The 14,356-nt window shown below is 50.8% G+C and overlaps 1 protein-coding gene across 1 annotated transcript in view; it reads right to left on the bottom strand.

Annotated features, from left to right (window-relative positions):
* The window catches only part of OTUD4 (OTU deubiquitinase 4), a 147,654-nt gene extending 134,324 nt beyond the window's left edge, over positions 1-13,330 (bottom strand). The window contains exons 1-3 of the mRNA XM_075348081.1: positions 12,765-13,330; positions 1,839-1,922; positions 688-738 (exon numbers count right to left, since the gene is read on the bottom strand). Coding sequence (XP_075204196.1) covers positions 688-738; positions 1,839-1,922; positions 12,765-12,920 — 291 coding nt within the window. The 5' untranslated portion in view covers positions 12,921-13,330. The remainder of the gene's footprint in view (positions 1-687; positions 739-1,838; positions 1,923-12,764) is intronic.
* Between the last annotated feature and the right edge of the window lie 1,026 nt (positions 13,331-14,356).

Here is a 14,356-nt window from a genome sequence, read left to right as displayed (position 1 = left end):
ATGGCCGTTATGATGACTGCGCTTTCCCCCTCGGCGTCCTTCGATCTGCGCAAGCGCGGTGCTGCTGACCCCACGTCACCTCCTTCACATCTATTTCCTGCCTCAGGGCAAGATGGGAAGGAGGTGACATGGGGTCAGCAGCACCGCGCTTGCGCAGAACGAAGGAGGCCGAGGGGGAAAGCGCGGTCCCGCAATTATGGGCGGTTGCTTGGTAATAAACATCACAGCACCGCCCATAATCTAAAGCCTGCGCGCACGTCACCAGCGGTGACACTGGGCACAGTGCTCATCCACGAGAGATAGGCACTGGGCATGCACAGGGACCTGTGGAGCACTGGGCGGCGTCCACAGCTATGGAAATCAGCGATGGGGGACGGCCTAAAGCGGCAAGAGGCAGAATAACGGCCATCAGGCAGCCCGCCCCCGTGTCACATTTACAGAATCTGAATACAAAAAGGTACCACTTTATAAAGTCTTTATTTTGGTCAGAAAGGGGGCACAATAATAACAGGGACCTTTCTAGAATGCAGCCCAGGAGCTGCAGAGGGGGAATCTGTTAGGTTTTGGGCGAAATTTCTGCTGACAGGTTCCCTTTAACTTAATTAATATTCTGGAAAACAATGTGACCCATCACCATAAATACACAACCCGCTTCCTACTTTACATAGAGCTGGCCATCTAACATACCTGTGGATTTTCCAGGCGTTTCAAATACTCTTCAAAAGAGCCCTCAATAAACTAAAAAAGAAAAACAAATTTAACATTATGACAATTTTCCCATCATCCGATAAATAGAAATGATGTTGCTTTGTGTCCATCCTAGGGTTTATGTCTTAGGCCCCTTATGACAGTTTGGAGATTGTGATGTATATACTACTAGTTGTAGTACCCGGGCGTTGCCCAGGATAGTAACTGTCTCTCTGTCTCTCTCCCAGTCTGTCTGTTTGTCGCTGTCTGTCTGTCTCTTTCCTTGTCTGTCTGTGTCTATGTCTCTGACTATTTCTCTGTCTGTATTTGTATCTGTCTGTCTCCATCTCTGTGTCTGTCTCTATGTGTGTTTCTGTCTCTCTTTCCAGGGCCGTCTCTTTCCAGGGCTGTCTCTGTCTGTGTCTCTGTCTGTCTTTTCTGTCTCTCTATCCATCTCTCCACCAACATCATATAACCTCATGCATAAGCTTTAACAGTTTATTTTGTTCCTATAGCAACCACTAACAGTTGTTATTAATAACCTATAGCTCCCACCACCATTCAGTTTAATGGCAGCAGGATTTTAGAGACTAACTGTAAAGCACGGGGTTACATTTTTCTGTCAAAACATAGTCTACGACGCTCCCTGGGTCACATGAGACGTCTGTGCAAAATTTCGTGATTGTAAATGCGACGGTGCGGATTCCTTTAGCGGACATACATACACACATACATACATACATACACTAAGCTTTATATATTAGATTGCAGTCCATATAAATGCTGAAGTAGTTTTTCTACGTTTTCAATGCTGACACCAGTCCAGATCACAAAGCCTATCATTGTTGTTTCCAACATTAATTACCCAAGGAATGCCAGAACATTAAATGGTTGCTCAGAATTGGAAAATGATTTATCATTTTCTTTCCCTAATAAAGCCTATTCCTCCTTCAGAGGCAATACAGATATAACAAGAATGAAGAGGAATGACCACTGAAGCTAACGTGCACCACTTTATAAAGATCACCATGGATCAGAAGCTGAGCTCAGTTTTATCCAGTAAGGGAGGTCCCATTGGATACCCCCAACAGTATATATCGAGCAGCTGTAAAAACCAGACACCAGGAAATGGATACTCCCGTGTTACTTACCGATTCAAAGTGGGTTCGATTTTCACTCAGATACTGTATACAGGATTGCCTAATTTCCAAATGTCGTGTCTGAGAGTGCAAAACCTAAAACAGGAACATAAACATATGACGTAATCAGATTATGCCATCCTTCTATTAATCGCTGCCAACATGTAGAATGAGACTTTTCACACTTATTAGAGTAACACTACATAAATTCTGTAGTAAAGAGTAGAAGTGTCCCTTCTCGGCACCCCAGAAATGGCCAGAAAGGTTATTGAGTGGCTGCGTGGCATTAAAACATAGCTTATAGAGGTTGACCACTATAACATTGATGGCCTCTCCTTATGATAGGTCATCAATGTCTGATTGGCCAGGGTCCGACACCCAGCAGATCAGCTGTTCTCAGTATCCGGGAGTAGCCGCTATCAGAAGACAGGGCAGCTCCAGAACGGAGCATTTCTGGCTGCCTGCTGAAGCCACCGAGACCGAGAACGGCTGATCGGCAGGGGAGTTGCACTTCGGCCGACCAGACAGTGATGACCTATCCTAAGCATAGGTCAATGTTAAAGTAGTAGCTTTAAAAAGCCTGGTGATGGGAGAGGACAGCCAGGAACTATAGTGGGAGGCGAGAAATCTGCTCCCCTGCAGGTCCCCCCAACCCCCCCCCCCCCCCCCCGCCCCGCACTGCTCTGGCTGACCTGTCTCCCTAATGTGTGTACAAAGGGAGAAGAAATACCGACGAGTGCCAGTAACTGGCAGCAAAATACGACCACCAATAGGTAAAGTTATTGTGAATGCCTATTTACGCAGACAGACCAAAGTAGACTATGTGCATGGAGCAATCTATATCGATTGGTCAGTGCGCGTAGGCTGCCATTGTTCTTGGTTGTGCACCGCTGAGCAGTGATCTTTGGTACTACACAAGAGACCGTTTTCCTTATTCATCAGGTGATCAGCAGTCTGTTCACACTGCTAGATAATAGCGAGTTGAGCTTTTTTCTATCGACACTTGTTCACAATTATCTTGTAGTGTGATTGCCCTTTTAGACTATGTTCACATGATGAGATTGTGCTGTGTTTTTGGTGCCAGGATTTTCCATAGCTGTAGTAATAACAGTGCATTTTTGCAAATTTTTGTAAATTTTTTTAAATTATGGCAATTCTTTTTATAAAAATTTCGAAAAATCACAGCACAACTATTGTTCGGACATAACCTTATAATTTTAGGGTCTTCTCATACTGTGTTTTGCCTTGTCTATTGGGAGGATGTCCAGACGTATACTTGGTGGTCTGTATTTAGACCATAAAGGGTGCTTTACACGCTGCGACATCGCTACCGATATATCGTCGGGGTCACGTCGTTAGTGACGCACATCCGGCGCTCGTAGCAACATTGCAGCGTGTAACACTAATGAGCGACGATCAACGATCGCAAAATCGTTCAAAAACGGTGATCATTGACACGTCACTCATTTAATATCGCTGCTGCCACAGGTACGATGTTGTTCGTCGTTCCTGCGGCATCACACATCGCTATGTGTGACACCGCAGGAGCGACGAACATCTTCTTACCTCCGTCCACCATCAATGCGGAAGGAAAGAGGTGGGCGGGATGTTACGTCCCGCTCATCTCCGCCCCTCTGCTTCTATTGGCCGGCGGCTTAGTGACGCTGCTATGACACCGAACGCACCTCCCGCTTGAGGGAGGGATTGTTCGGCGGTCACAGAGACGTCGCGTAGACGTAGACGTAGACGTGCCGTAGCGATAATGTTCTCTATGGCAGCGATCACCACATATCGCTGGAACGACGGGGGCGGGTGCTATCGCTAGCGATGTCGCAACGTGTAAAGCACACTTTAGTGTTGAATGTGTTAAACTAACCATAGTACAATTTAAGGGAACTTGTGAGGTACAATATGCATCCAGAACCACGAGCAGTTTTGGGTGCATATTGCTAATCCCTGCTTAACTGTCCCTGTATTTAGTAGCATAGATAAAGAGATCTGTAGAAAACGTATTTCTAAAGATCCTTTATGATATGCTAATGAGCGCAGGGACTAGTCACAAGGTTGTTAGTTCCTGCGCTCATTCCTCTTAGCATGCCCCTGTGGGCATGCTAACATGCTATTCAATGCCCACTGCCTAGCATAATCAGCGGTGAGGCGCCTACCTGTGTCCGTTGTCACCACTTTAAACACCTGGCAATGCGCATGATCAGAAGCCACCGCACTTCCGGTCATGGGCACTATGAAGCCGGGTGTGCGCGTGTCGGCTACAAAGAGGTCTAAGGTGCATCACTGGAAGTGCAGGGTATTCTTATCATGCACACTGCCAGGCGACTGATGCGGTAACAATGGACACAGGTACATCACCACTGATGACGCTGGGCAATGGGAATGGAGTAGCATATTAGCATACCCCTGTGGGCGTGCTACCATGCTAAGAGAGCGGAATGAGTGCAAGAACTAACGCTCTTGCGACTAGTCCCTGCGCTCATTAGGATATCATAAAGGATCTTTAGAAATTCTTTTTCTAAATATCTCTTTATCTATGCTAGTATATATAGGGATGGTTAGGCAGGGAACATCAATATGAACCGAGAACTCGTGATTCTGGGTGCAAATTGGACCTGACAGGTTCCCTTAAACTATTGGCTCAAGAACTAAATATTGGAAGGGGAAACATAAAATTTTTTGTCAATTAAAAAAGTATCAGTGTGCAGTGGTAATACTATAGTACTTTGTCATAAAAGGTTTTAAAATAGTATGAATAAATGGTTAAAAATTCACCCTTGCAGGTTTGATACGTCCTGTATAGCGATGTTGCTGTACATTATAGATCCAAATTGTTGATTACATAGCACGCTACTGAAGCCATACATCCCCCTAAGCGGGCAATCATCCATGTGAATCTGTGGAGTGAATTACTGATCCTCATTACGATGCCAGTGAAACGCTTTATCTTCAAGTATTTGGAATCTTCATCAAATTCTTAAGACCATAGAAGTAGATAACAAGTATATACAAGCACCGCATAATAACATACAGACAGGTGCTTCAAGCTGCCTCTGGCTGCAAATATCTAAAGGGTAACTACATGATCAGAGCGGTGCACAGGCTCACTACACCCCACCGCTCACACTCAAGCCCCGGACTCACACTGACTAACAATTTTAGACATTGGCTAAAACAAATCACAATTTTTTTCTAAATGTTTAGTTATCCTGTAGGTTATGTGCACACCGGACGAATACACCACTATTTTTGCTTCCAGACATTCCATGTGCAGAAAATGTGCGGAATACTTGGACTGGCATATTATGGAAAATATTTCAGGAGGCATACTATGGAGAAAATCTGTAGGGAAACAGCAGCAATGCGGATTTGGGGCATGATCTCACTGACTAATGTGCTGCCGAGAGTCTGCAGAGGCAATAACATTGCGGCAATACAGTGCTGGACATTTCATCCATTGCATTGCAATGGAGAAAATCTGCAGAAATGAGAAGCCTATGAGTATAAAAATGGGACAAAGGACAAAACTGTCTGATCAGTCTCACAACATGTCACCATGTATCAGGGGCTTATTTTCTAGTAATCCACAGAAAAAAAAAATCAACACTTCTAAAAGATTAATTTTTATTTCTGCAGATTAAAAAATAATCAAATAAGGAAAAAAAAAAAGTAACAAACGATTATTTGCTGTCACACGTACTTACCCGTCCATACGACCTCGATGTGGGCGGCGAACATCCACTTCCTGGAGTGGGAGGGACGTTCTGCGTCACATCGACGTCACGCGGCAGCCGGCCAATAGAAGCGGAGGGGCGGAAATGAGCGGGACGTAAACATCCCGCCCACCTCCTTCCTTCCGCATTTCCGGCAGGAGCCGCGGGACGCAGGTAAGATCTGTTCATCGTTCCCGGAGTGTCACATACTGCGATGTGTGCTGCCTCGGGAACATTGAACAACCTCACGTTCAATTTTTAGCAATTGAACGACGTGTATGTGATCAACGTTTTAACGTTCAATCGCAATCGCACGTACCTGTCACACGCTACAATATAACTTACGATGCCGGATGTGCGTCACTTATGATGTGACCCCGCCGACACATCCTAAGATATATTGTAGCGTGTAAAGCCCGCTTAAGAGGCATTCAGCGTACAACGCTACAGGTTTGGTTTCACTTGTTTGACTATTTTTAATCTGAAGAAATGAAAGTTAATTTTTAAGAAGTGTTGGATTTTTTTCTGTGGATTATCAATTTGGAACTTTTCATCAGATGCTCTCTTAGGCCTAAGCCACACGGCATGAAAATCGGTGTGAGTGGAGTACGATAAAACATCGCATTCCACTCGGACCAATTTTAGCCTTTGTGTCAGCACACATCAGCGATTATTTTCTCAGCCCTAATCGGACCGAGAAAACAATCACAGCATGCTGCAACTGTAATGCGAGACTCTTTCTTTCGCACCCATTCAAGTCTATGGGGCGAGAGAAAAATCGCATTGCACTCGCGGTACACTGGTGTAATGCGAGTGCAGTGCGAGAATGGCAATAGCTGGCTATGGAGGAGAGAGGGAGATAAATCCCTCCCTCACCTTCTCAGAGCCGGTCCGCCCCCCGCAGCTGAGGTCCGCTTGCACGGTCGGACCTCAGTCGCAGGGACACTCGTAAGACACTCGGCTCTGCTGTACTGCCAGCGTGAGCAGAGTGTCATGCGAGGGGATCGCAGTAATCCCCGTGTGACCCCGACCTTTCCTCATTGTTTGCCTTATTTTCTAGTGCCAGTATGGGCCAATACGCGGTGACAAGCTGCGAGGCTAAGAACAGATATTTCAGCCCCTTTTCTCCTACATGGATGCTGACTGGTGGAGTAGAAAGCCAAAAATTTTACAATACACCCTAGAACAAGTTTATAGGAGTTTCTAGGAGCATTTTAGGCTTCAGATTTTTCTTTTTTTCTTACTGCAAGAAAAAAAAGTGAAATGCTGCTATTGTTATATGCAGATTTTTTTATTATTTTTTTTCAATATAAAAGCTGCTTCATAAATTCCCCTTGTTCACATATCCTCAATATCTGGACCACATCAATTTCTGCTCTGGATTTCACAAATTATTCCATCTTTTGTAAATGTAAATCGATGGTGGACATGACATCTCTTCCCTTAGCAATGTTTATAGCTTAAGGATTTGCTGCAGCCTTTGCAGCATCAAAAATGTGTGATTTTTGGCAGGAAAAATGTTGAATAATAAAAAAAAAATACATTTTTGCACCATTTGCAAGCCTTTTAACATTGTTATGGGAAAACATTCATCAAAATGGGCAGCAAATGGCTCAGTGGTTAGCACTATAGTCTTGCAGCGCTGGGGTCCTGGGCTCAAATCCCACCAAGGACAACATCTGCATGAGTTTGTGTGTGTTTCCCCCGGTCACTCTAAAAGACACAGTGATAGGTAATTTAGATTGTGAGCCCCAACAGTGATGATGTACGTAAAGCGCTGTGGAATATGTTAGCGCTGCATAAAAATAAAGAGGATTAAAACTAATTATTAGAATGGGTGAAAAATGCTGCAGATTTGAAACTGCTTCAATACAGCAAGGAAAAATAAGCAACGAGTGCGTGAGATTTCACTGATTTCAGTCTCGGTACTGTAGAATACTGTGATTTTCATAGGAAAAACATGACGTTACCATAGCCTCATGGTGGTGTCACACATCAGGTTTTTTTTTCTTTTTCAACAGATGCTGCAATATTTGCAGTGGTCATAAAACTATCACAATGAATAATGTTTTTCACAAGTCCACAAAATAAAAAAAAAAATGGTGACATGTTTTACATTGATTGTTGTAGTGAATCAAACTCACCATTGGTCCTGTATGTTGCCTAGATTTTACTATTTAGGCCGGAGTCACAGTTGCCAGTGACTCGCACAAGTCTCGCATCACATCACCCGGCACGGCCGCACACATTTCTATGCAGCTGAGACGCTCCTGTCCGGAGAGTGTGCGGCCGTGCCGGGTGATGTGATGCGAGACTTGTGCAAGTCACTGGCAAATAGTGATGTGTCAGTCGCGAACGATCCGACACAAAGATCCGGCTCCCTGCAGCGAACAACAGGAGCCAGATCACCAAAGTGAGCCACTAAAATCGCTAAACGGCTCTTTTCGCCACTGAAACCCCGCCCACCCGCGATCTGGGAGTGGTTTCAGCGGCGTCACTATATTGTTAAATATGTGTTCACCTGGGGTGAACACAAATTTAATAAGGAGCCGAGAACGATACGAATGAGCCAGCTCTTTTTGGTGAGCGGAGCCATGGGAATCGGATCACCAAAAAGAGCCGGACTGCCCATCACTACTGGCAAGTGTGACCCCAGTCTTAGGGTATGTGCGCACGTTGCTTTTTTCCTGCTTTTTACCTGCTTTTTTGCTGCTTTTTCTTCTGCGCTGTTTAATGCCAAAATGGATGTGTTCTTCTATTCAAGCAAAGTCTATGGGAATTTGGGTTTCTTGTTCACACTATGTTGTTCAAAATGCTGCCTTTTTGAGGCAGAACTTTGGTCAAAAACTCAGCTTTTCAAAGAAGCAACATGTCAATTGTTTTTGCCATTTGGGTTTTGCACTGCAAAGCTGAGTTTTTGACCAAAGTTCTGCCACAAAAAGGCAGCATTTTGAACAACATAGTGTGAACAAGAAACCCAAATTCCCATAGACTTTGCTTGAATAGAAGAACACATCCATTTTGGCATTAAACAGCGCAGAAGAAAAAGCAGCAAAAAAGCAGGTAAAAAGCAGGTAAAAAGCAACGTGCGCACATACCCTTACTGAGCAAAAAAGCTCAGAATTTTTTTTTTCTTCCATATGGCAAAAGCTGATGCAATAATAATTGTAAAATCTAACACACGGACCAAAACTGGGTCGAGCACAATGAAGAAAAATATTTTCACGTATGAAAAAAAAAAAAAAAAAGTATGAAACCGGCCTTAGAGTACGTGCCCACGATTCGGACACGCATGTCCTCTACTGCTGAACCGCGAATGCTGTCCGCAGGAGACCACAGCTGCCCGGGTCCACAATCAGGGCTCGGGGCCGTGAGAGACTTTCTATCTGTTCACTCTGCGGAGCACACTCGTGGCTCCGCAGCACAAATTGACATGCTGTGGCTCGGGAAGCCACACCGCAGCAAGTCAGTTTACACTCCAGGAAAAACAAGCACAGTGGGCATGTGATTTCTAGAAAACCCATCCACTGTGCTTGTACTGTACAATGCAGCGTTTTGAACACCGCAACAACACGCTGTGTCCAAAACGCTGTGAACCCTGATCGTGGGCACGCAGCCTCAATCTTCAAGGATGTTACTGCAGGTGTATAATAATAACTATGAATTCTAAAGGCCTGTATACGAGCATGAACAGAAACAACATACCCAATGCCAGCAGGTAAACAGCATATGACCTTGGCAGAGAGCAGAGGCGTGGAGGCATTAGCACCTGGTATATGTATTCAGAAGATAGAACGAGATTGAGAAGTAGGGATCATCTCCATTGTACCTTCGACAGATGCCCATGTAATACACATGCACCCAGGGCTTCAGTGAGGACCCATGTAATTCTATGGGCACCATATAACAAGTACGGGCAGGCTCTGTAATACAGCTGTGATTAAATGGAGTCTGTCAGATCCTTTCTGGCCATTAATACAATAGCAGCACCAGATTGTGGTCTGAAACAGGAGGTGGAAACATACATTTGTGGCTACCGAAAGATGCTTAACTGTAGAGTATGAACTTTTATCACACAAGCAAAGGTTTAATGCTTTCCCATAATTAGCAGTGCTGTGCTTCCCGACTACAGGCACTCCTAAAACACGGAGAAATGTGCGGCCATCAGGAAGGACAACGCTTCTAGTGGGATCATAAGCCTCCATGTTGTGCCGGAATTATCTATTATGCCACTCTAGTACCATGCGGGGGATGGGATCAGTCGTTATAAACCGTTCTCACCTCTGCCGAGTGCCCAGGTGTGAGACTAACTGGCACATACTTAGCCCCCCTAACTCAATTCCTGCAGTGCCCATTGCAGTGTACTGTTCATACACATTATAGGGCAGGGGCATCAAACTCATCATTTCATAAGGCCCACGAGCTGTATTCCCAGTAAAACCCAGCTACTTTTCTCCACCGTCCATAGCGTTGGGCAGAAAAAAGCACAGTCTGTATTTTTTTTTTAATTTTCCGCTCGTTTGTGCTGTTCATGCGCTAAAGAGGCTGCCATGTGCAGTACAAACAGTAGATGCTACAATGTATGGGCTCCTTGTAGGTGTGACATCATTTCATGTCACATTTTGCTGGTGTCACCTGCTGATGACTAGAATGCTGTGGGTATGTCTGCAGTGGAATTTTGGGGGTCTATGATGCCTGTGATGAAATATGGGCTGTGCGCAATGCAGTTAGGGATAAGACATTTTTGATGGGATTTTAGGCAGTGTGTTTATCAGTGTGTGATACCCAGGGAAAGCGCTCCTACGGCCCCGCTACCCAGGAACAGCGCTCCTACGGCCCCGCTACCCAGGGACAGCGCTCCTACGGCCCCGCTACCCAGGGACAGAGCTCCTACGGCCCCGCTACCCAGGGACAGAGCTCCTACGGCCCCGCTACCCAGGGACAGAGCTCCTACGGCCCCGCTACCCAGGGACAGAGCTCCTACGGCCCCGCTACCCAGGGACAGAGCTCCTACGGCCCCGCTACCCAGGGACAGAGCTCCTACGGCCCCGCTACCCAGGGACAGAGCTCCTACGGCCCCGCTACCCAGGGACAGAGCTCCTACGGCCCCGCTACCCAGGGACAGCGCTCCTACGGCCCCGCTACCCAGGGACAGCGCTCCTACGGCCCCGCTACCCAGGGACAGCGCTCCTACGGCCCCGCTACCCAGGGACAGCGCTTCTACGGCCCCGCTACCCAGGGACAGCGCTCCTACGGCCCCGCTACCCAGGGACAGTCAGTTTTTGCATTGCAGTCCATGTTCGTACTGTGTTGCCTGGAGATCTGCATGAGCCCTAACAATTACAAGCGACCCTTTGAAACCAACCATAATGCCGACGTGACCCTCAGTATAACGAGAGGCACCCCTGTAGGGAACCGCTCCACCATCTACACTAAGGTGTATGTACACAAGCACTTCCCCCAATTCATGCAGCACCCCCTAGAAAGCAGGTCCATCTACTCCATCCTCCTAGTTATCAGACTTATCTCCAGAGTGCCCAACTTGTACTTAGGCTCATCTATACAGACTCCCGGCACTCCGGCCCAGCCATGGAGCAACTCCCCTCCCCCCGGCACTCCGGCCCAGCCATGGAGCAACTCCCCTTCCCCCGGCACTCCGGCCCAGCCATGGAGCAACTCCCCTCCCCCCGGCACTCCGGCCCAGCCATGGAGCAACTCCCCTCCCCCCGGCACTCCGGCCCAGCCATGGAGCAACTCCCCTCCCCCCGGCACTCCGGCCCAGCCATGGAGCAACTCCCCTCCCCCCGGCACTCCGGCCCAGCCATGGAGCAACTCCCCTCCCCCCGGCACTCCGGCCCAGCCATGGAGCAACTCCCCTCCCCCCGGCACTCCGGCCCAGCCATGGAGCAACTCCCCTCCCCCCGGCACTCCGGCCCAGCCATGGAGCAACTCCCCTCCCCCCGGCACTCCGGCCCAGCCATGGAGCAACTCCCCTCCCGCCGGCACTCCGGCCCAGCCATGGAGCAACTCCCCTCCCGCCGGCACTCCGGCCCAGCCATGGAGCAACTCCCCTCCCGCCGGCACTCCGGCCCAGCCATGGAGCAACTCCCCTCCCGCCGGCACTCCGGCCCAGCCATGGAGCAACTCCCCTCCCGCCGGCACTCCGGCCCAGCCATGGAGCAACTCCCCTCCCGCCGGCACTCCGGCCCAGCCATGGAGCAACTCCCCTCCCCCCGGTACTCCGGCCCAGCCATGGAGCAACTCCCCTCCCCCCGGTACTCCGGCCCAGCCATGGAGCAACTCCCCTCCCCCCGGTACTCCGGCCCAGCCATGGAGCAACTCCCCTCCCCCCGGTACTCCGGCCCAGCCATGGAGCAACTCCCCTCCCCCCGCTACTCCGGCCCAGCCATGGAGCAACTCCCCTCCCCCCCGGTACTCCGGCCCAGCCATGGAGCAACTCCCCTCCCCCCGCTACTCCGGCCCAGCCATGGAGCAACTCCCCTCCCCCCGCTACTCCGGCCCAGCCATGGAGCAACTCCCCTCCCCCCGCTACTCCGGCCCAGCCATGGAGCAACTCCCCTCCCCCCGCTACTCCGGCCCAGCCATGGAGCAACTCCCCTCCCCCGGTACTCCGGCCCAGCCATGGAGCAACTCCCCTCCCCCCGGTACTCCGGCCCAGCCATGGAGCAACTCCCCTCCCCCCGGTACTCCGGCCCAGCCATGGAGCAACTCCCCTCCCCCCGGTACTCCGGCCCACCCATGGAGCAACCCCCCTCCCCCCCGGTACTCCGGCCCAGCCATAGAGCAACCCCCCTCCCCCCCGGTACTCCGGCCCAGCCATAGAGCAACCCCCCTCCCCCCCGGTACTCCGGCCCAGCCATAGAGCAACCCCCCTCCCCCCGGTACTCCGGCCCAACCATAGAGCAACTCCCCCCCCGGTACTCCGGCCCAGCCATAGAGCAACCCCCCTCCCCCCGGTACTCCGGCCCAACCATAGAGCAACTCCCCCCCCCGGTACTCCGACCCAATAATAGAACAACCCCCCTGCCCCAGAACTATCCACACAGCAACCCCCAGTCATCATGTTAATCTACAAGACCCCCCCAGTCCCTCCTGCCCCCTACGAGCCACCTCCCCCAGGCCCCTCTACAAGATCCCCCCTCCAGTACTCAGGCTCATCTACACAGCCCCCACCCAGACAATACCAGGTCTGTACCTGCTCAGCCACTGCCCTGAAAAGACAGGAGCCGTCCTTGGCAATCTTCTTCCTGTATAGCCCATGTTGCTTCAGATAAGAGTCCATTGCAGCCTCCTCCATGTTTCCATCACTGCCGGGGGCAGGGGCTGCGCCTTGCTCTCTGTGCCCGGCCATGGCTGTCCAGCTGCGACAAAGCAAACGCTGTAACGATAGTCACGAAAGGCCAGCGAAGAGTCCTTATCTAGCCCACATGGGCGAGGGGTAGCCGGGCACGGGGAGGAGAGGGGCCGTGTGGCATGGAGCCTGTGTGTGGGGGGCATGAGAGGGGCACAGGGTCTCCACGTGTAGTGCCAGCTGGAGGTGACAGACAGGCCCCCGTGCTACACAGCGGCGCCCAGGAAGGAGCCCGGGCACATCACTGCGATCACAGGAGGTGGGCGGAACGAGCCTCAATGGAGGAGCCGCCGGGGACACAGCCAGAAACGAAAGTGACTCCGGAAAGGGAAAAGTTTTGTTTTCAGTTTGGAGGAGTAATGGGAGCAGGAAGGCGGCAGAGAGCAACGGGAGGAGGAGCAGGAAGTGGCGGGGAGCGGCGCGGGCAGGCGCACAGGCCTGATGCTGCGCGCACCGAGCTGAGGGCCTGGCCGCGGATGCGCGGCACAGAGGGAGCAGTGCACTGCACACGGAGTCGGGGGCACAGAGGGAGCGGTGCACACAGAAAGGGGGAGTGGGGGCTCAGAGAGCGGTGTACACGGAGGGGCGAGTGGGGGCCACAGAGGAAGCAGTGCACACGGAGTGGGGGAGACACAGCCGGGGAGCGGGGGATACAGAGAGTGCGGTGCACACGAAGGGGGGAGTTGGGGGACACACAGATGGGGAGCGGGGGCACAGAGAGCGGTGTACACGGAGGGGGGAAAGGGCGACCCAGAACAGTGCACACAGAAGGGGGGAGTGTGGGACAGATGGGGAGCGGTGTACACGGAGGGGCGAATTGGGGGCACAGAGAAGATTGGTGCACACTGAGGGGGCCACAGGGAGAGCAGTGCACACGGAGTGGGGGACACACAACCAGGGAGCGGGGGGTACAGAGAGGGCAGTGCACACGGAAGGGGGGAGCGGGGGGGTACAGAGAGGGCGGTGCACACGAAGGGGGGGAGCAGGGGGCACAGAGAGCGGTGCACAGAGAAAGCGGGGAGCACAGAGTAGTGCACAAGGAGGGGGTGTACATAGAGAGGGAAGTGGTGTAGATGGCGTGGGGCGCATAGAAGGGGGGGCGAACAGAGGGCGAGGCGCATAGAGGGCACAGTGTACACAAAGGGGGGTATACACGGTGGTGGAAGTAGGGCGCATAGCGGGAGCGGTGTACACGGAGGGGGAGTGGGGGGCACACAGGGAGTGGTGTATACGAAGCAGGTAGTGGAGTGCATAGTGGGAGCGGTGTACATGGAGAGGGAGGGGAGTGCACACGGAGTGGGGAGCATAGAGGTGTGTGGTTTTCAAAGAGGAGGGGGGAGTGGGGCGCGTAGTGGGACCAGTGTATGGAGAGGGGAGTGAGGCGCATAGTGAGTGGTGTACATGGAGAGAGTGGGGTACACACGAAGGGGGGAGTG

This window comes from Anomaloglossus baeobatrachus, chromosome 1, assembly GCF_048569485.1.
Source record: "Anomaloglossus baeobatrachus isolate aAnoBae1 chromosome 1, aAnoBae1.hap1, whole genome shotgun sequence".
Lineage (NCBI taxonomy): Eukaryota > Metazoa > Chordata > Amphibia > Anura > Aromobatidae > Anomaloglossus > Anomaloglossus baeobatrachus.
This window is presented reverse-complemented; position numbering and strand designations above follow the sequence as displayed.